Source organism: Phodopus roborovskii, unplaced genomic scaffold, assembly GCF_943737965.1.
Source record: "Phodopus roborovskii unplaced genomic scaffold, PHOROB, whole genome shotgun sequence".
Classification (NCBI taxonomy): domain Eukaryota; kingdom Metazoa; phylum Chordata; class Mammalia; order Rodentia; family Cricetidae; genus Phodopus; species Phodopus roborovskii.
Genome location: NW_026126448.1, coordinates 4823993 through 4847559, shown reverse-complemented (window position 1 = coordinate 4847559; position 23567 = coordinate 4823993). Strand labels below are relative to the sequence as shown.

At 35.7% G+C, this 23567-nt stretch overlaps 1 protein-coding gene across 1 annotated transcript in view; it reads right to left on the bottom strand.

Moving 5' to 3' along the window:
- Window positions 1-8218: 8218 nt before the first annotated feature.
- The window catches only part of LOC127225061 (selection and upkeep of intraepithelial T-cells protein 1), a 30178-nt gene continuing 14829 nt past the window's right edge, over window positions 8219-23567 (bottom strand). The window contains exons 2-7 of the mRNA XM_051188326.1: window positions 22170-22517; window positions 19786-20067; window positions 15896-16006; window positions 13502-13609; window positions 11248-11370; window positions 8219-8316 (exon numbers count right to left, since the gene is read on the bottom strand). Coding sequence (XP_051044283.1) covers window positions 8219-8316; window positions 11248-11370; window positions 13502-13609; window positions 15896-16006; window positions 19786-20067; window positions 22170-22517 — 1070 coding nt within the window. The remainder of the gene's footprint in view (window positions 8317-11247; window positions 11371-13501; window positions 13610-15895; window positions 16007-19785; window positions 20068-22169; window positions 22518-23567) is intronic.

Sequence of the window (23567 nt, the reverse complement as noted above, 5' to 3'; positions counted from 1 at the left end):
GCGGGACAAGACCAGGCAGCGGGCTGAAAAACCTTACTCCTTACAATGCCCCATCACATTCACCCTGACCACCATCCCCTCCCATCCCCCCACCCCAATTCCACATGTAGGGCAATGCCATCTAGGTGGGGTCATTTACATCTGTCAAGTTATTTGAAGTAGGGACTAGGACTTCTCTCCTGTCTCTATGTTAAGGCAGTATCCCTCCATGGGGGATGTGTTCGCAAGGTCCTTTTGTGCACCAGGGTTACATCCTGGCTCCACTGTCTGAGGTCCCTTAGACTGCTCAATCCTTCTGGCTGAGACCCATATTCAGGGGGGCCTGAGTCAGTCCCATGCTGGATTCCCAGCTATCAGTCTGAGGGCCCGTTAGCTCCTCCTTGTTCAGGTCAGCTGTCTCTATGTGTTTCTGCAACATGGTCTTGTCCTCTCCATCTGAATCTAGGTTGTAGTTCGACTCAGTGTTTAGGTATGGGTGTTTGCTTCTGTTTCTAACAGGTATTAGATGAGGGCTCCATGGGTAAGTTAGTTGTTGATCTCACTATCCAGGAAGGGCATTTATGGTAGCCTTTCCACAGATGTTCAAATTGTTAGTTGGCGGCAGTCTTGTAGGTCTCTAGACCTTTCTTTGTGTTCAGTTTTCTCTTCAAGCCAATATTGGCTCCTCCCTCTTTTATATTCTCTCTCTCTCTCTCTCTCTCTCTCTCTCTCTCTCTCGTCTTCTATTCCTACCCTGACTCAATCTTCCTACTCACATGTGTTTTCATTTCCTCCCCCTCGTTTTTTCCTACTTCTCTCTTCATTCACTGCCCCACTTACCCTGTGCTCTGGGGGACTTGTTCCTTCCCCCTTCTGTGAGGGACTTTATGTGAATCTTTAAAAATACACCTTGTATCTTAGTTCCTCTGGTGCTGTGAATTATAGGCTGGTGATCCTTTGCTCTAGGTCTAAAATCCATATATGAGTGAGTACATACTATGTTCCTCTTTTTTTGTGATGGGGTTACCTTATTCAGGATGTTAACCACCAAACTAAATCCTAAGTTCTAAACGACTCCTTATAAAGTCAGGGGTCATTCAAGAAATTAAATGCATGACAGAAAATCATACATTTCCCTTCTTTTAGGTTCTAGATTTTTTTTCGAGTGTGCACAAAATCCTTTATTAACATTGATTTGAATATTTAATTAACCAAATCAAGCTTCTAGTATTTATCTATGCTTTAAAATTTTAACACTATTTTCTTTTATATTTATTTATTTATTTATTTATTATAACCAAGTCCATTTAAATGAAAACAAACATTTATAGACAATATTTGGGAATTTGGGCTTTGTTCTTTCCAAACTACTTCCTGCTGGTAAGGGGCGCTTGTCATGGGGGATTCGAAGAAGATGCAGAAATCCTGGCTGTAGTCTGCAAGGCTGCTTTGTCCAGCTGTTTTGAATGTAGGATCACTTGGTACTCTGTTTCAGTTGGTCTGGCATGATCAAACCACATTAGTCTGGAAGGAATCCACATCTTTTCATTTTCTGTGGAAACAAAAATAGAAATCCTTTTCCCGAGTAACTTGTCCTTGAACTTAAATTTTGTAGTCAGAGCATTTTTTTTTTAATTTATTATTTTACATGTCGATCCCAGTTTCCTCTCCCTCCCTGCGTCCCTTCCTCCCTCCCTTCCTCCTTCCTACCCTCTCTTCCCTCTCACATGCACCCTAACCACCCTCTCCTTCCATTCCCCCACCCCAATCTTGCATAGGTTCTAGATTTTTATGGATTAAATATAAGAAAAGTCTGTTTATGCTTATTGTTAATGTGACTACTGAATTTTGTTTTACAACATAGCACGCTAATAATTATACATGATAGGCCCTGTCAGGTAACTTTCATTATCTCATTTTAAAGTCCTCTGTATTTTGTCTTTATTGTATAATTCATAAGATAACTTTGGGTAAATGATAATATGAAGCTATATAATATGAAGCCATATTGCCTTTCAGAGAGTGCGTTGTTGTAAGTAGATATCAAATGTTTTGGACTTGATCGCCAGAGGGTGGCTCTATGTGGTAAGAAATAGAAGTTTGGCTAGATTTTAACCTAGAAAGAGGAAATGGGCCACTGCGGACATGTTATAAAGGGCCTTATTTTTTGCCAGTACCTTCTTGTTTTTCTTTGTGTGCTTGTTTGTTTGTTTTATTTTGTTTTGTTTTTCTATCATGATATGAGCAAACTCCTATTACAAACTTTTGGAAGCAAGATGCTCTCTGTTAAATACATAAAACCAAACATCCATGGTCAGAAAATGTTGAAGGTAGGCATAAAATATTCCACTCTTAATTTATTTTTATCAGGTACTTGGTTACAATTTGAGAAAAGTAAATAATGCAATAGATTTTGATGAATTTTTATTTTCCTATTCTAATACTTTTTGGGAATATTCTCTGCCAACAGATTCATGGAAATAAAATGAAAAGAAATAAAGTTTAATCTGTGCTGTGAACTGAGGGAAACAGATATTGTTGAAACTAAACTACTTGTGGCAACAAAATAGTATAACATGTTGCATTTCATATATATATATATATATATATATATATATATATGAAATCTCATAATAAAGTGATAGGATACTAACTACATTGTTACTTTTAACTCTCTTGTGGAAATCAAACCAAGTGTAGACAAACAGAAAGTATCTTCAGTAATATGCTTCACTTAACTTCTTGCAATAAACATGAACTCTATTTTAAATACTTTTTTATATATCAAACATATCTGGGTGGTGGTAAATTACAACTTTAATCCCAATATTTGGAAGGCAGAGTCAGGAATATCTCTGAGTTCCAGGCCAGCCTGGTCTATAGAGCAAGTTGCAGGACAGCCAGGCCTACATCTACACAGAGAAACTCTTGTCTTGAAAAATCAACATATTTCCAGGGAGATGGTGGGGAAAATGGGAGGATAGAGGGAGATGGAACTGGGACTACTATGTAAAGTAAGATTGTTTTTAATTTAAATTAAAAAATTAAAAAAAGCAAAAATACCAAGATATTGCCATTTATTGCAGAATAAAATATTAGCTATACCTCCCAGGCGATCTGTCTTTCCCCCTCTTCTCTCCTTTTTTTCCTCTGACATCATTCCCTCTCAGGCAAATAGAGCAACAGCAAAAGACATAGCAATATGAGAATATAAAATGAAATCTTTATAAATATTTTATTTAAGAACCATGCTATCTGCATTTCGTATGTAAGTGCAATTCTTAGAAACGAAATCTAATAATATAGTACTTATTTTGCTTTTGTTTTACTTTCTACACATGACAAACAGCCCACATCTTTCTGTTTTTGGATTCACCTATTTTATGTTAATGAAAAGATTTAATTCATTTTTTTGCATAATTAATGATTTGCTATGTATACTCACCATATTTCCCATACTCATCTGCTAATGGATTTCCAAACTGATTCTACATCTTTACTATTTGAATAATTGTTAACAAGTTGCATGTGCAGGTATATCTTGTTATGGAACAGAATCGCTGAAGCAGAATGGTAATTACATGCTAATAATTTCCTGAGAAGTATAGATGGAGAAATTAATAGGGCCTCCTTAAATAAGAGAAGCAAGTCTGCAAAGGTAGAAAACTTGGACTTCAGGTAAATGTTAGACATGTATCTTTAATTCTGAAAATTTAAAACCTTGTCTGGAAGAATATAGATGGGATAGACTAATCTCAACAGCATTGTCATATTAATAAAAATTAGAAGTATAATAACTTGCAGACCATCACATGATAATACAGAAGAATACCTGTAGAAGACTGTTATCTAATTGGAGACAGAAAGGAGGTGGACCTGGATAGGAGGAGAAATAAGAAGGAACTGAGAGAAGTGGAGAGAGGAAAAACTGTAATCAGGGTATAATATTGGAGGAAAATTTATTTTTGATAAGAGGGAAAATTATGTTTTGAGAGATAAATGGACTAAGAAGATGAGCAGAGAGAAGGCAGATTCCAGGAGCATCTGTGTATTTGTGCATCAAGCTCTGAACACTCTGGGGTGCCTTTGCCCCCCACCTAAGACCTGTTCACTCAAAGGGTAGTCTTGATAATGCAGTGTTGACTTCTTTTGGGAAGCGTTGCTTATTGACAGAGAAAGAATTTCAGTCACTCAATGTCATTCAGCTCAAAATGATTTTTATATTCCCATGGCCTGTTCAAGATGAGTTCAACCCTGAGCACAGAAAGATACACTACAGGCTCAAGAGAAAAGTGGAGGCATTCCATGCCAAGCATTTGACACTTCAAGGAAAATCTCACTTTGTCATCTTCTATGATGACTTTTCACTTCTATGACTAGACTTTTCACTTCTAAGTCCTGGTAAATAAAAGGTTAGCAACATACATTTCTTGTCCTCCTTTATTTTTCATTGTTGATAAGAAAGTAGAACTAAAACACTTTGAATTATTTTTTAAAAGAAAACTAAATGCTTTAAAAGGAATTATAATGGATGTCTACATAACAGCTTCAGAAACTACATGTACCAAGTATTATAACTGGACCAGACAATGAAGGAGAACTATAAGAATGATAATACAGACAACTCAGAGGTAGAGTAGAAACTGGTATTTCATTTATCGTAGACACATTAATACATATTCAAATGATTTCAATTTTATTTATAGGTAGATAAGAGAAATGTTTTCATGCTAGTATAACACCATGATGTATTTTTATTCATTAAACATGTCAGATAAAAACTAATAGAGAAAAGAAAAATAGTACATAAATTATGACAGAATGGTCAGTCAATATATTATTGAGTCTTTGTTGTTCAAAACACCTTTTAAAATATTGATGAATTTTATAGCGAGGCTGACTCCATCCCCATGCTGTTTCAAAAGGAGCAACAATAATCATGGATGTAGCAAAATGTAGAAGTCTTTGTGTATATGGGCTAGATGGCTGTAACTGGTGCATATGGTAGTTATATTTTCAGTGTGGACAGTCTCAAGAAACCACATTGCATAGCTTTTATCTTTTTATTATTCTTTTTTATTGAAATTAGGAACAATCTTATTTTATATATCAATCCCAGTTCCTTCTCCCTCCCATTCTTCCGTGTCTCACACTGACCTCCATCCCATCCCTCTTCTGCTCCATAGAAAAGATGAGGCCTTCTGTGGGGGATCATCAAAGTCTATCATATCATTTAGGGCAGAGCCAATCCCCCTTCCATGTGTCTAGGCTAAGAGAGTATCCCTCTATGGGAAGTGGGCTCCCAATGTCCATCCGTACACTCGGTATAAATGTTGTTCCATTACCAGGAGCCCGATAGACTGCTCAGGCCTCCTAATTGTCACCCATATGCAGGGGGCCTGGTTCCATCCCATTCCAGTTTCCAAGATATCAGTCTGGGGTCCATGAACTCCCCGCTGTCCAGGTCAGCTGTTTCTGTGGATTTCCCCAACAAGGTCCTAACCCCTTTGCTTGTCACTCCTCCCTCTCTCCAACTGGATTCCAGGAATTTGGCTCAGTGCTTAGCTATGGGTCTCTGCTTCTTTAAAATATTGTGTTTAAATTTTTTTTATATTTATGTCTCCTCTGAGCATTATAGATTTGAGAATAATTTTCTCATTTTTATCAAAAAAAGATCTGTATAGATTTATGAGATACATTTTTGTAATTTGGTGTCTGTATAAAGTATCTAATAATTAAACCAGGGTAATTAACTTTTATGCCTTTTTATCCAGTAATAGTTTTATGTACTGAGGAGTTTGGATTCTTCTATAAGCATTTCAAAATGTAACAGAGGGATTTCCATATGGAATTTATGTGTTTGTATGTGTATGGGAAGGTGGTTGGTGTGTGTGTGGGTGTGTGTGTAGTCCAGGCCCATTAGCACAAGCCTATAATCATGGTGTAGGAGAAGTGGAGACAGAAAGATACTTGTGGTTTTCTGGGCACAGACCCTGCTGTAGAATAATCCCTTTGTACATAGTGAAGATTTGTCACTCAGATTGGTTTAATAAAAAGCTGACTGGCTAGTAGTTAGACAGAGAGTAAAGGTGGGACAGTCAGACACAGAAGGCTAGAAAAAAAGAAGGCAGAGTCAGAGATAGTCACAAGACAGAGGGAGAGTAAATAAAACATTCTGGAGAGGTAAATTCCATGAGCCCTGGGACAGCTCCTAGATTAATAGAAATGGGTCAATTTAAGCTGGTAATAAGCCTGAGCTACTGACCAAGATCTTTAATTAATATTAATTGGTAATTTGGGAATGGGCTGATAGGACATAAAAACTCTTCCTACAAGACCCTGTTTGAAAATATAAGGTAGAGAAGGATTAAGGAAGACACTTGATATTGACATCTTATGTCCACAAATGTGTTGGTATATACATAACACACACACACATGTATGTATATTCTTAGTTTCCACTACAGCAGCAGTCCACCTCTGTCAAAGCAGTTACATCATCACCTGTCACAAGGTGCCTTTCCACCCTCAGCTGTGTGACATGTGCACCCTTTAAAAATGCCTGCCTGGCACAGTTTGCTTTTTTTAACCTTTCTTATCTCTCATCTCTCTTGCCTCTCCTCTTTGTCTCTTGTTTCCTCACTCGACTCTTCTTTTCTCTTCTTGCTTGTCTTCTTTGTCTTGCCTGTCTGCTGATGGGAGATGTCATTCTGTAAAAATGTTTCTCATACTGGATAATGAATAAAGCACTGTTGGTCAATAGGAAAGCAAGATAGGAGGGCCTAGGAGACAAGGAGGAAGGAGGAAGTAGTAAGGAGGAGTGAAGATGGAGAGTCTGGAGAAAGCAGAATGCCGGCCGGCTCCCCAGTAAGAGAAGACCACGTGGAAATACTAGATTAACAGAAATGGGTTAATAATTAAGACAGAGCTAGCCGATAAGAAACTAGTAACGGGCCAACAGAATTATATCAAATACAGAGTCTCAGTGTGTTAATTGGGGCTGGCGCGGTGGTGGGACAAGACTGGCGGCGGGAGGAAAAAAACATACTCCTTACAGTCTGTTGCTCTCAAGTCCCCACTTTGATGTGGCCTTTTAAATTTTTGCTATCATATTCTCTCAATAACCTCTTGCACTACCTCTGTTGTGCATGTTTTTGCACAGGTACTGCCAAAAGATACCCACTATTATCTTTCCTGATTTTTATCCTTTCACATATAGCACAGCGTAACAGGTAGATACCTTCTCCTGCTATTGAAGAAGCAAAGATAATCCATTTACTCTATCATTAGGGTGCTTTTTGAACTTGTCCTTAAAGTTTCTTAGTGATCTTAGTTCCATTTCACTCTTGTCAGAGATCTTGTCTTGATGCACTCAGGGAAATATGCTGAATTTATCTTTCTCTTTGGAAATAGTTTTGTTTAAACTACATATTTATTACCATGTTTTATTGGACATAAACACATTACTTTATTAATTATTAATTATGTTAAATTATTTCTATTTTTAGGTAATCATATTTGTTTGCTATGGGAAGTATTGCTTTCATTTTCGCTGTTTCTACTACTCTTATTTTGACCATATTTCCATCTTTGTATTTGAGTTAAAATGATCTCCACAAGACCTAACAAACAGTGGAATGCAAATTTGAATGGCAAGTATTTCTTCTCCATCTACAAACATCTGGACATGTCTAAAATGTAGAACCATATTTTTCCCCAGGATCAAACTTAATGATTTTCTATAGTCTCTGTAACCACAATTCTGGGTGAGAAATCTGATCCTATTTTTAGCCCCTTAACTTTTGTAGGTAACTTGTCAAGGTTACTAAAATTAAGAATAGTTGAGAACACATGTGATAACATACTGATGTCCTTTAAGATGTTGGAGATATTTTACAAAGGCAAAAGTAACAACTTTGATTTGTTCATTAACTTGAGTTCCCTGGTTTAAATCAATGAGAAAAAAAAATACCACTAGGGAGGAATCTGAAAGAAAATGAGCATCTTAGAAAAGAGCTTGACTGAATTGAATGGATTAGAATATTTCTCTTATTTATATGTTTGTTTGGGTTTTTTCTCTCATATATTACAACTTGACTTTAGTCTACCTTTCCTCCACTCCTTATCAGTTCCCCTGCCACCTCCCTTCTCAACTAGACCATTCCTCTTCCTTCCCCCCCCAAAAAGAGCATTGATAACAATAGAAAATATAAAATAAAATAAGACTAGACACAAACCCTCATGTCAAGGCTGGATGAGACAATCCAGTAGGAGTAAGAGTGTCCCAATAGCTGTCAAAAGAATCAGAGACAAAACCTAATACCACTGTTAGGAGACCTACAAGAACACCAAGGTATACAAAAATAGTGTACATGCAGAGCACTTAGCTCACATCCATACATGCTCCTTCATGATTGTTTCTTCAAGTCTTAGTGAGCTACTATGAGTACTTCTTAGTTGATTCTATGAGCCATGTCCTCCTGGTGTCTCTGAACTCTCTGGCTCCTACAATTTCTGAGATCTTCATATTGTTTAGCAGTGAGCCTCTGCATCTGCTCCCATCAGTTGCTGTGCTACCACATTGAGATGTTTGTTTCTTTGTAGATGGCCTATGAGTATAGCAGAATATCATTAAGAATCATTTCATTGACTTTTTCTTTTATTTTTGCCAATTTGCTTTGGTTCTATCCTAGGTCTCTTGTCAATCCAGTCTCTGGTTCTTGGTTCTCCAGGCTTTATCAGATATGGGTTCCCTCTTGGGCATGGGCCTCAAGTTGGTCTAGTCATTGGCTGGCCACTCCAACAAGATCTGTATTACCTTTACCCCAGCATATTTTGAAGATAGGACAGATAATTGGTCAAAGTTTTTGTGTCTGGCTTATGTCCTATTCTTACCACTGGAAGTTTTGCCTACCTGATATCCCCCATTACTATTGGTCTTTACTAAGTTGACCCTTACCAATTCCAGGGAGTTTCCATTGCACTAGGTTTCCTTATCACTCCACAAATGCCCCTAAATCCCATCCTTCTCTCCAAGTACTCTCTCCCTCCATACCGCATCCTTCCTGTTCCTGTTCTCACCAGCCCTCAGCTCACAGGCAAACTCTATGTTTGACCATCCCAAGGAGACACCTGCATCCCAATTTGAGTGCCCTTTGTACTGGAGTAAAAAGTGTATTGAGAAAAGGAGCCATAAATATTTGCTGTGTGGCTGTGTCTGCCTCTTTCTGAATTATCAGGATTAAGGTAGCAATGAATTTCCATGGGTTATACTTTACTAAGAAAATGATATTACAAGATAAAATAGGTGCTTATATGAAAGACATCATAAATTTCACACAGCATGTGTACTTTAAAATATTTCTTAAAACTTCCTACATACCTTTATACATCCTCTCGTGTTATAATTTCCAAAAGGGAGAATTATAGAATTATCATTATCAACCTTTCAACATAGGAGAACAAAACTGTTTCAGCAAAAGGGTACAGAGAGTTCCGTTACTTACAGAACCCCAGGGTTTACTCCAATATTCCAATACAAACCTTGTAAAACTGAGAAAAATGACATAACACTAGAGCAGAGTGTCATGGACCTGTACTTTCAATACTTGAGAAGCTGTTGCAGGAGGGTTGCACAAATTACAGGCCAATTTGGATAATCGAGTAAGTCACATATTAGTCTGGATTATGTAGAATTACCATACCTCAAGAGTATAAAAATTAGACGTACACATATTTGGAGACATTGTATTTTTTTAAAGTTGATCTGGTTATTGCTCCTGGATGACTTTTGCTCAAAATTTTAGAGCTAATTGAAGGTATTTGAGTCAGCAGTGATTTTTAATCAATTTCAATTTTTGCTTGTCTCTTCATTAACATTTTGTAACAAAATTATTTATTAATAATTTGAGATACATTAGAATAGAATAAAAGCAATTTATAGAACTGTATTTTCTAAGTTCATTGCAATGTGTAATCTTTAGTTGAAATTGATTAATATATTGCATTAACTCTGTTTTCTCAGAATTCTAGATAAACAAAAAACAATCGATGAAATATCTAAATGGATAAATCAACTGTGTTATTGTTCTCCATAGATACCAAGAATCAATATTAATAGCACTGTTGTCATAGGTAGCTGAGAAGAGGATTTGTCTTTCTTCCTGTGGTCTCTTTTATTGTGAGAACACCTCAAGTCCTCATTGACTCTCCTCTGTTGTATTACATTGTGTCAATAGGTAAATGTGATTTGAGCTAGATTAGTTATAGATTAGCTATAGATTTTTTACAGTTTTTCCTTATTATTAACCCATTTTTCTTAATGCAAAATAATGAGTTACTTTCCTAGCAGAATTTGAGTACAGGAATGCTAATTTGAATTATAATGGCTCATATGACACTTGCATTGGTACATCTCAACTGCTGAGATTTGCTAAGTACTGCTGGGGCTTGGCAAATATCCCCATTATGGCTCGCCCAAATCCACATCAGCAACTTCAACAAAAATCCTATAGAAAACCAAGTCTACAGATGCAAATATGAAAATATAGACCATCATTTTGGGGAGATTAATCTATAGGTCTATTTTGTTTAATAATTTCTATGGTTCATCCATAAGAACTCATCATAGCTCACTGGCAATAAAAATTACAATTTAATTAATAATGTGCAAAATTTTAATGTAATGCTTTAGGGTTGTAAGCTATAGGTAGATCAAATAAACAGGTGTTGAAAATGTTTATTCTTGCTTACTTTTTGATAGCTCCGTCTGTTTGCATAAAAACAATGAATTGCACAAGAAAAGCAGGGCATTTAGCTTTGGGCATAAGTTGAGGAATATTTCTAAGATGTGATGTGAGACTGGAAATTTTCTTGGTTTATTCCTTGTGAAGACTTACATGTTTCTCATAGATGAATTTATGGCATTACATTATCATCTTAAAACTGGAGATGAAATGAGAGGAAGTCATGCAAGACTTCAGAGAATGGATGAAATATAGCAGTCCTTACACCATTCTCTGATACATTTATCACAAGTGTACAGTCAGATATGGAGGCTATCTTAGCATTTAAGGTACCAGCATTCAAAAGTATAACTATATTCCCCTGATATAGAGCACACATGCTTTCTGTGCTGCAAAAAAAAAAAAAAAAAAAAAAAAAAAAAAAAAGAGCTAAGGTACTGTGATCAGGAATTTCAAATTTTTTGATATCTGACTTCACACAGAAACACATTCTATGAATTGTTGCACTTTTTATTTCATTTACCTTTCAATTTGAAGTATACATAGGAAATGAGCATGGTGGCAGATACCATCAGTGCACAAAGGATGACGCTTATATCTTCTAACCACAATGTATCCAATTCAAAATGTGCATCTGAAATAGGAACTGGGGAGAGTTGCAAAAATTAGAATCAAATATGCATCTGAAGCAAGAATTGGGGAGAGTTGCAACAGAGAAAATAGAGCTGGACTACAGAATAGGGTTCTATTGCTCTGTGCCTTCTGAAGGAAAAAGTGTGGGAGAGAAGGCTATAGGATACATGGTTGGTGCTGAAGATGGGTTCTTTGGGCATGAAGTTGTGAGGAAAGAGAATCTGATTCTCCTATCATCAGCATCGTGATATTTTGGTTTTCCAGAGTTTGGAGCCTTGTGTGCTTTCTCCAGTGCAGAGTATGCTCAGATTTCTGTGGCTTGCAGCATATGCAATGCAGTGGGTACTGTGCCGTTAGGCTTTGTAAACGTGTCAGAAGCAAAGTTCATTGGGAAAGAATGAACCTAAATTGAGAAAAAAAAAATGTGTCTATTATATTAGACTGTAGGCAATTCTGTGGGATCATTTCTTATTAATGATTTCTATGGGAGGGTATAGTCCACTGGGAGCAGTGCCACCTCTTGAAATTATGCACTTGGTTGGTACAAGAAAGCAGGCTAAAAAATACTTGCAAACTAATCCCATAAGCAACATTCCGCCATAGTCTCTACTTCAGTTCTTGCTTTCAGGTTCCTGCCTTGAGTTCCTGACCTAACATAACTTCTATCAGTGGTGGATGGTAACATGAGAGTTGCAAGATGTGATAAACCCACTGGCTGTTCTTTTGTGATGTTTTAGACAGCAACAGAAATCAAACTAGGATAAAAACTGTTATATGAGTAGACACTAAAATAGAAGAGTTTTCACAACTCCGAGAAGTCACACACACTAGAAATTCATATCCTATCCTTATTTTCTTCTACCTGCCTTTCCATGTTCAGTCCTAGCTGGGAACCATACCAAGATACTTTCTTGAAATAAATTTACACAGTCTCACTTGATTCACAAGAACCACATCATGATTACAAGTGGATCACAGTCACACCAATCTCTCCAGTCAATAATAATCAACACTAAATCATGTAAGGCTGGCCTATCTACTCCTCCTAAATGACCTAAAACCAACCAAGATTTGGCAAAAACAAAAGCAGAACCAAATTTTATTCATAGAACATAGGTAAGCTATGATCTTATATCAGATACATAGCCATTAAAAGAAATCCATGTGTTTATGTCCAGCCACATAAATGAAACAAATTTTATGAAAAAATGAAGACAATATTCCTCTTGATAAAGTCTACCAATTCTATAGAAGACTACTATAGACAAGTTCTATGCCCTCCAAATGAGAATCGCCTACATGGAAACTAAGAACCTATATTTTAAAGAATAATCATAAATAAGATCAAAGAATTCAATAACTCCAAAGGGAATACAAGAAAACAACCTATTAAAGGACAGAAACAAACTTTCAATTGAAGTGCAAGAAAATTAAGAATAAATAAATAAAATTAAGAATATAACAGAATTTTGAAGGTCAAATTCCATAAAGAGATGGAAATCCTGAGAAAAATTCAAGTGAAAGGTTTACCAAGAGTCTGAATCAAATAGAAATCAGAAGGTCAGGACTTCAAGGTAAAGCAGAAGAATTGGACCAGTCAGTGAAAGACAACTGTGGTGGATTAAATGAAAATACCCACAAAGAGAGTGGCACTCTTAGGAAGTGTGGTGTTGTTGAAGTAAGTGAAGCCTTTTTTGGAGGAAGTGTGTCATTGTGGAGGCAGGTTTTGGGTTCTCATATATGTTCAATATACTTCCCAGTGTTTCAGACCACTTCCTGTTGCCTATGAGATAAGATGTACCACACTTGGCTAGTTCTTCAGCACCATGTCTGTCTTCACACCATCATGTTGTACCATGAATATAATGAACTAAACATCTGAAAACCACCCCAACTAAATGACTTTTTATCTTTATAAGAATTACCATGTCTTATTATCTTCACCTTGCTTATACTGCTTCCAATACACTGGTGAAACTGAGGAGGATGCAAAGAAAAATGTAGAGAAGGTAAGATAGTTCAGGAGCCTATTAATCTTGCAATCCAAACAAGCATCATTCTTCCTTAGATAAATGTCTTGTCAGTGACTAGGCATTTGGTAAAGGGGTATTACTAAAAGTTTCCATATACCTGATGGTACTTACCTCTTTCTTTCTTATACAACCACACCAGGACACCTATGACAATCAACACTGAAAGAATCATTATTGATATGCTTATCGAGAAAGAAGAAGTCCACGTGCAAAAGCCACCTAAAGAAATAAAGTTATAATTGCTGGTTATTGTGTAAAAGTTCCTTGTGTTTGTAAAGCATATCAAGAAAGCATTATTTATAATCTAATGTCATCTATCTGTGTATATCAAACACAACATGGCATAGAAGATCAGAGAGCTGATGGTGATATGAGGAATGGGCAGAATAATTTATGGGACAGAAACAGTTCAGGACTGTTAGAATAACAGCTCATGCTGTTATTCCCTCTTGTCATTCAGCCTGTGATATGACAATTCTCAGTGTAATATTAATGCCACCCGCCTGGAAATGATCCATTCAACACCTTGTATGCAAAAGTTAGTAAAATGTTAGTAGTTCAGAGTGCTCCAGTAAGAAGCAGTTGAATGAAAGGAGAAGATTTTTATAGTATAGCTCTATTTAGAAATATTTTTAATATAAATCTTTCAAGAGCTATTTAGAAAATTGCATTTAATGTTTGGTGGCTGAATAATTGTGAGACACAAAGAAGCACTTACACATTTTTAAATGTGGGTTCTTTTGAGATAATATAATTACTTGATTTTCCTCTTCCTTAGTCTCCCTCTAAACTTTCCCATATTACCCTTCTCCCATTGATCTCTTTAAGATACATGGCCTATTTTTCAATTGTTTTTACATACATATATATGCATATGCCATAAGAGCCCTTAGTGGTAATGAACAACTCTCTAACAGAACTTAAGACCTGCTTAACAAGAGAGAATTGTGTCTGGTCCTGGAATCCTACTCAACCATCCAGGACTAATGAAATCATAGACCTCTGAGAGAACCTGAAATCAAAACCTACCTAATATCTAACTACATTATACACATCTTTCCTTATACTTACACTTTTAAAGAATGTGGTAACAGACTGGGGATATAGCCCAGTTAATATAAATAAAAGCCTGGGATCCATTCCTAGCAGTGCTTAAAATCACACTTGCAGCACATATCTATAATCTTAGTGTTAGGAAGGTGGAAGGAAACAACTTCAACGTTATCCTCAAGAATAATAAATTTGTGGTCAATCTTGGCCACATGGCTTTCAGGCACACCTCCCTACAACCCTTAGATGCAGTGGTAGAAAATGAAAGATACTTGAGTATATAAGCAAGCTCAGGCTAGAATACAAGTTTAAATGTCAGCAGGAAATTTATGGACTACAGGAAAGTTTAGGACCACTAAGACTGAAATCCTTACCTGATGGCTAAACTACTTATTGGAATAGATCTAGGATGCCTAATTGTGCTCTTCCAAAAGAAATCTATATTTGAGGCTCTTTTAAATTGAGACCCTCAAATCCAAGACAGATTTTTTTATGATATAAATGTAGCAATCTTTCTATTATCATCTCCTGAGTTTAGTACAATTGAGAATGAATGAAAAATTTGTCTTCTATTGTAAGTCATCAGATGTCCCAATTAGTAACCCTCCTGTGGTGATGCATTGTTTATGATTTAATAAAGCTTACCTGAGGATGAGAATGCAAGCCAACCACACTAGCCATAGAAGTTGGCATTGGTGGCACATAACTTTAATCCCAGGACTCAGGAGACAGAGGCAGATAGATCTCTGTGAGTTCAAGGCCACCCAGGGCTACATGAGTGTGAGTCAGTCCAAAAGAGTAACAGAGGTCATGCCTATAATCACAATCGAGGTTGGTATATAAGTCAGAAGCAAAGAGTCTCATACAAGATTTAGTTTCCTGGCATAGGGAAGATGAGTTCTCTATTTTAGCCTTGATAGAGTTAAAAGCTACTGACTGATTGCTTTGTTTTTCTGACCTACAGCTTGAACACCAATATCTGTCTTTAGGATTTTAGTATTCATGCTACACCTTCTCTCTGTGATCTATTCTCCTTTTGCTTTGAAAGGTTATCTCTGTTTAGTCATTTTACCATGTACATTTGAGAACATCACTGTTACCCCTGACATGATCATTGTATCCCCAAAGAAGTGAAGTGACAAACCCATGAGAATGGCATTACATTTTAAAAAGTTCTCCAGGTTGGTTTGGGTCTCTAACATAATATGTCAACAAAATTCCAACAAGATTGAGGTCCTAGGACTCCAAATTTTACAAACAGCATTGCCAACAGTTTCAGCAGAAAGATACGACAATCTAGGAATAAGGAATAACTGAGACACATATCTAACTGATGACACAAGGCACATTAGAGCATTCTAAACAGAAAGGCTTAGGAATCGATGTTCCTTCAGCTTTAGCACCACCCCCCAACACTTTCCCTTTTTGCATGTCTCATCTTTCAAACATACTTACTTTGATTTCTAATATGCGTTTGGCAACTGGAAACCAGTATTGAGAATAGCATCACAAATAATATCATACTCAGAATCATTTTCCACTTCCTGTTCCATGAAAAAAATTCATCTGAAATAAATGGTCACAAATCTTAGAAAGTAGAAAATTTCAAGAGTTTGGACTCATCCCATAACAAATGATGACACCTACAAGGTATGTTTCTATTAAGTTCTCATATTGCTGTCATATTTGTTGTAATGCACTTTGGAGAAAATTATTGTGGGCTCAATTAAAAGCATGGCAGGTCTGAAATAAAGCTAAGCCAGGTATGAATGTAAAGTTAAATGAGAGTAATTTTCCTATATTCCCTCCACTCACTCTCAGGAACTTCTTTAGTGAAAAGGAAGAGGCAAAGCTAAGTCCTCCTTTCCTCTGCCTATGACTGAAATATATGGTTTCCAAGAACTATGATTATGTAATTCCTAACTCCATCCTACTGTTCTTTTTTTAAGTTTCTAAACTGTGTCCAGCACAGAATTCATATATGGATGGATGACCTTGAAGTCCTGATTCTTCTGTCTCTATCTCCCTAGTGCTAGGGTTAATAGAGTACAATAAACCTTATGTATGTGATGCAAGGGATTGAAGCCATTGCTTTGTGCATTTTAGGCAAATACTCGATCAACTGTGCTACACCTATAGCATTCAAACATGTTTTTAAAAATCATCTTTATATGGAAGATATGATTCATAAAATATGCATTTTATGATTTACCTAAGTTCTAAATAAATAACAAGTGGCTCCTATTTTATTTCTGTTGTTTATATATGCATGTGTTGTACATACATTATATATGTGTGTGATTTATACATGTTTCTATACACATAGATTGTCATATAGATGTATGTTGTAAGAGTATGTGGGTACACACACACACACACACACACACATATATATATGTATATATATATATATATGTGTCTGTATGTATACACAAATGCTATTAACTCTGGAATGAGGATAGATTATTGAAATTTTGTTTATAACTTAGAATTATTTATCTTCCTGTTTCTGACACTTTCTTATTGAAGATTTCATTGAATAAGAAAATAAACTTGAGTGAAAAATAAATGCAGAGATATTTTGAAGAAACTAAATTGTCTAAAGTGTTGTCCCTATATAATTCTCTTGAGTTTTCATTATGCCTCTCTTCATCTCATTCTTACATTGGTATCATGATCACATATAAAAAACTGACATATGCATGATTATTTGCCAGTTTATAAGGCAAACTGTAAGTTTTATTTCAATTCACTTATTTCAATTGGTTTTGTTTGAAAATAATAGCATTAAGAAATATTTGAAACAGTTTACACATATCATTATATACAACCAACAAAGATTTACTTTTATGCTTTTGAGACATAGGTAGGTGAGGAATAATAATATAAGTAAGTTATACAGTATGTTAAAAGGAAATCATTCCTTAAAAATAAGAAATGGTGAAATAACAGAATACCAGGTGTTTAGAGGGTAGAGATGATACACTTTTAGGTGTTTTTGTCTATGTAGTTTTAAGACAGTCGATAGTTGAGCAGAAGACAGTTAAAAGAAATAAGGGAGGGAGTACAATTTATAGCATGCTAACAATAAAAGACATCCAGAGTGAAGATCTGAGAGCAGGAGTTAGTCTTCAGTCTTTATGGATGAAAAGAAGCAGAGTTTGTGTGAGTAGATCGGTGTGGAAAATTGAAGATCACAGAAGATTAGAACAGATTAGGTAATAGGCAAATACAACACAGAACATTGTGAGACATTTTATTCTGGAAAAAAAATGGGGGAATTATTCAAGAACTTGAACAGAGAGTAATGCTTCATGGTTGATTATATAAAATCATGGGCAAAAATAGCAGTGGGAAATTTGAGGATCCTATTGCTAAAACTGAGCATGGGTGATAGAGTCTTGAAACTGAATGGCAGGGGTATCAGTGGGCAAAAGTGATGATGAATAACACACTCGTCAACCTGACTCCACTTTTTTCCTCTGGCCTTTTTTATGAATTTCTCTATCTCTCAACATATTTTAAACTCCAGGAGCATAGGTCTGACAAACACCCTGCACCATGAAGAGATTTCTCTCTAGCCCTTGAAAGCAACAACTTTCTTGGCAGTATTACCATGGTGTCTTCCTCAAAAACACACTCAACTCTTTCATTTATGTATTCTCTTTTATATAATCTGATAGCAGCTGATGCTATTAGTGAGATGCAATCAGATTTCTATTTGACTCCACAAAGCTTAAATTTCTATATCATATATTACCATCAACAGCTTTTTCTAAATTTTATTCAGCTTATAAATTTATATAAACATATATATATATACATACATATATTTATACACACACACTATATATATATATATAGTGTGTGTGTGTGTGTGTGTATGTGTGTGTGTGTATATGTGGGTGTGTGCTCATGTATGTGCATCAGGAAGTCAGAGGACTACTGTGTGAGTGGGTTCTTTCTTTCTACCACTTGTGAATCCCTTGGATCAAACACAATTCACTCATCAAGATCTCGTTCTGTTTTTCATTTGAAATATAGGACTGACTCTAAACTGTTGGATCCAAGAATCAAATTTATGCTTTGGTATTACAGTAACAATGAGACTGTAAATATATTTTAAAGATATCTACCTCCATACAGAAAGAAGTCAAGAATTATTTGAAGGATTTTGATTAGAGAAGCTGAATATATGATGTATAATTTTGAAGGCAATGAATTAATCAAGCTTCCTCCATGTTGACTAACTTGTATAGTACAGGAAGCTTCTACAAAGGTGACTGGGAGAAAAGACACCAATGGTCCTTCCCTGTGCTTAATTCTGCATAATATAATACTAACGAACCTACTGGGGCAATAGTGGCACAACTATAATAGGGTAACTGTTTTTCTGATCTTGTTCCACAGGAGGGAATTTCTTCCCTAATTACACAATTTTGGTCAAAAGCTCCTGACTCAGAAACTCATAAGGACTAGTGTAGAATATGTTCTTGTTATTTTTCTTAGTGTTTGTGTTGACTGTCTTCTAAATAATTTATTTACACTCACAAACCTAGACTCTTCACAATCTTGGTCAGAGAAGCTTTATTTGCAATGGCATATAGACAATTATCAAAATTCTGAGAATAAGAAACTGGGTACTCAGTCCCTAAACATGACACCTATATTGTTCCACTGTCATTAAGGTTCTGTGAACATTTGAGAAGTGACGGTAGAAAGAGTCTAAGAGCCAAATGATGGGGAACAGTACTCTGAAATGAACTGAGGAACAATTACAGTAGATAGTTTCTGAGAGAAGGTAATTCATTATCTGTCTAGGATGTAGCCACTTAGAAGTTTCACATGGTTCCGTGGATGCCCCCACAGTCATTCACAGATGGGAAAGCACTAAATGGACATAGTGGGTTATCAATTACAAAAAAAAAAAAAAGATATGGAGTCCAAATATGTTGGTGTTGAGGAGGATAAAGGGGTAGCTGAAAGGAGATAGATATGGTCACGTATCACTGTGTGTGTGTGTGTGTGTGTGTGTGTGTGTGTGTATGTATGTGTGTGTGTATGTGGTGTGTATGTATGTATGTATGTATGTATGTATGTATGTATGTATGTAAAATGTCCCCAAATAAAGTTTTGAAACTTCCATAGAACTCTAATAGGCAAATTGAAATAAAAGAATGTGGAAAAGACAGTAATCAAGATAAAATAATATGATGGATAAAACTAAAATAAACTAGTGCTTTGGATTGGAAACCAACTCAAGAAGGAAAGTGAATCATTTATTCTGTTTAGCTTTAAATCATCTGACATAGCTGATACTGAAGAACAAATACTTAAGACTTTACCTGATATGGAAATACTTGTCCTTTGCTTTTGGCCTGTCAGAGGATTCTGAAGGCAGCAAATGACTCTCTGGGAGAAACTGTCATTAATGAGAAGAATCATCTTTACATTGAATAGTTTGCCTTCATCCTGAGAATGAGATTTTGATGCAGCTGGAATGACCTCTCCTCTGCTGTCCTTCCATTCCATGAGAGGCTGTGGAAACCAACCTCCAGAGTTGCACTCCACTATTAAACCTTTGGTATTAGGAGGATGCACATGAATCTGTACCTGCAAGCCCACAGCTGGATGGGAACACCGAAATAAAACAACATTTTAGTGAATAAAATGGGAAATAGAACAGAAAAATAAAATTACTAAAGCCTGAAGAGTTAAGGAATCTGATTGCATGAGTTTCAAAAATAGGAAAGGACCTGATATACAATCACAGTACACCACTAGCAACATGTTCTGTATGAAAAGGTACATGTTATATAAATACAGGTGATTGTTTAATTTATCTACTGATTCACAAAAAAAAATATTACTTCTTACTAACTTCAGACTGGTTTGGGACATTGAAATACAGTAATAAGCAAAAATCAATATTTATTTCCTCATAGAAACTGTGGCTTAAAATAGTTTTCAGTGGTCAACACTTAGCCATTGTTGAGCCCAATTACAAATGATGAAGTCAACAATATTATAAATACAATTCTGAATTTTAAATTGCAGCTTCGATTTCATGTTCTATGAATTCAGTTGATATTTAAATACAAACTATTTCATACCGCATAAATAATACTTCAGTTTTTTCAAAATACTCTTCATACTAATTTAAATCAAGTTAATGTCTTTGAAAGTATTAGTACACTAAGGACGCATTGGTGGTTCAATGGTAGAAAGTATTAGTACATTATCTGGGACATAAGACTTGCCTAAAGTGTGAAGAAGGAAGAATTGTGATTTAACCTACCTGCACCCCCCCCCACAAACAACTCTGTCTACAAAACCTTTCTAATACAACAGAATTATTTTATATACTTTCTGTCTGACCCAGTCCTACTTTCTGCATGTGATGACTAAACCCCTAAACTGTGTCATGTGCTATATCAGAAAAGAATGATTGATTTTAGGTTCTTAACTTAAATATATATATATATATATATATATATATATATATATATATATATATGCAATCTTTCTTTTTCTTTAGTTATTCCTTCCTCCCTTTCTTTCTCAAACAGGGTCTCACTGTGGAATCCTGAAATGGTTGCAATTCTTTATAGAGACATGGCTAGTCTAGAACTCTGTGAAAACCAGGCTGGCCTTGAACTCATGGAGATCTGCCTGTCTCTGCCTCCCAAATACAGGCACTAAAGACCTGTGTCAGCACACCTGACTTTAAAATATAAATTAGTTACATTACATTCCTCAGGTCAGCTCTTAACTATTGGGTTTAGAGAAAATATGAGGCTCACAAATATTAGCTACCTATTATCTTAGAGTCCAAAAACATATGCTCAGAATACAGATCACTTCATTTTTCCTCATTCCTCACTTTCCTGCCATTATTTTTTCATTCTTAATAGTTTACAGGATAAGAAGACAACCTTAAATATATTATACTTGCAGACACTGACGAGTCAGGAATGTTAGCCTTACACTAAGTAGTCAATGGAGAATTGGGAATTAAAATTGCCACAAAGATGTACGAGCATGTTTATCCCTCCAGGCTTGTCCCACTGCTGTGCCGTGTCAGCCCCAAATAATAGAGACGCTGTATTAGATATAAAGATGTTAGCCTGTTACTAGCATTTCTTATTGGCTAGCTCTGTCTTAAATATTAACCAGTTTCTATATTAATCTAAATATTTCCACATGGTCTTATTTTACTGGAGAGAGGTCCCCGTAGTCTTCTCTCTAGTCCTACATCTTGAATCTCCTCCCTACTTCTTCCTCTCTCCTCTTAGTCTCCTAACCCCGCCTATTTTGCTTTCCTATTGGCCAACAGTGCTTCATTAACCAATAAGAGAAATATATTTACAGAATGACATCTTTCATCACAAAGAAAATTATTTTAAAGTTTAAATCACTGGTGAAAATCACATTTTATTAAAATGCTGTTAGAAATTATTGAAAGAATAAGACAAACTTAAAACTGCTTGGTAAAAATGTTAGAAATCTGGCAATTTGTGTAAACCTAAAACAGAATTTAGTGTTAAGACTTGATGTGTATACTGCCATAATATTATGTTTGATTTGAGTTAAAAAAAAATTATAAAACTGATCTTGGTAATCAAACAATGTAATATAGACCAAGAAACACTGAACATTTCCTTAAGCTTCAAACGCTGATGTATTGAGAATGTGAATTCATAGAAACCTCAGAAAGACCCACGCCTACCTGTGACCCTGACCTCTGTGACATGCTCTTCATAAAAATTGCGGTGTTTGAAGACACAGTGAAATGGCCCATCATCATCAATGGTCACATTGAAGATCCTGAGGGTCACTCTTCCTTCTCCAATGTCATCTTTCAGGAGTTCTGTCCGCTCCACGTACTGGGAGATAGTTTCTCCATACATGTCTTTGCCATCCCTGTACAGGTACACTGGCTGTGTATAATGGTACCGGAACCAGCGAATCTCCATGTGCTGTGCATGTTGTGATGGGGACACCTGACAACTGAGTTCAAGGTTTTCACCCAATGGAGCCAAGACTGGCCCCTCCAAGCCAGTCACTGTGAATTTCTCTGGGAAGGTAAAGAAGAACCTAAAATAGTTGTGACAGGACATAATTTTATTTAAAAATGCCCCTCCCCTTTTCCCTTTATGTCTCCCCCCCCCAACACCTCTGCCTATCTCTGCCTATTTCTCTTCAACACACAATGGGAAAAAATAATCCCTTTATTACTAGTTACTTCACCCCAAAGATACTTTAATTTAAAATTTAACAAATTGATTTAATATTTTATGTTCTTCATAATAAACTGTTGTATAAATTTATGCTTCTTTTCTAGTAAAGTTACACAGAGCTTCTTGAATTGCATTATTTTTATCATTTTTCATTTCTCTGTAATTATTACTCATTGAATATTTATTCATCTCCCTCCTTCATTCATTATAATCTCTTAGTATATAACCCTTTTGTTTGTCTTCAGAATCATCAGCAAGATATGTTAAAGTGCCATAGTCTACCTCTGTAAGAATTCCCCAGTTAAAACATATCTTTATTGGTTTTTTGTTTTCCTTTTGATACAAAGTGGTTACATTAGATTCTCTTTCAGTTTAAAGATTCATAAATTGTCAACTTTGACATTGAGTCCCTAACTGGAATAAACTGTGGGAATAGGAGACATTTTGTAGAGTTCATTTCAGTTCTGTTATAATTACTAATGTAAGAAGAAAAACAAAGTTGATTATCTTTTTTTAATTTTTGGTTCTTTCATGGCAAAGTTTAATTAAGCTCTTACAGAGGGGACCAACAGAAAGACAAAACTGTTTTTCACAGGGTGTCTGAATTATAGTCACAAAGGAGTAGTTTACTTCAAGTGTTAAACTGTACAGACAGTGGGTTATAATCATGTAATCTTCTTACATTTTATCCCCACAAAGTTGATTATCTTAGTATTATGATTTTTCAATACTAAAATTGCTTAAATTTCAATCATTTCTATTTCTTTTCTGAGTATCTCAAGATTATGAAATCAATTTAAGTGTTTATGTTTTGAAGCTAAACAATCTCAATTGCTAATATATAATTGACAAGTTGGTATTAAAATAATTAAATATTTTTTCATAAA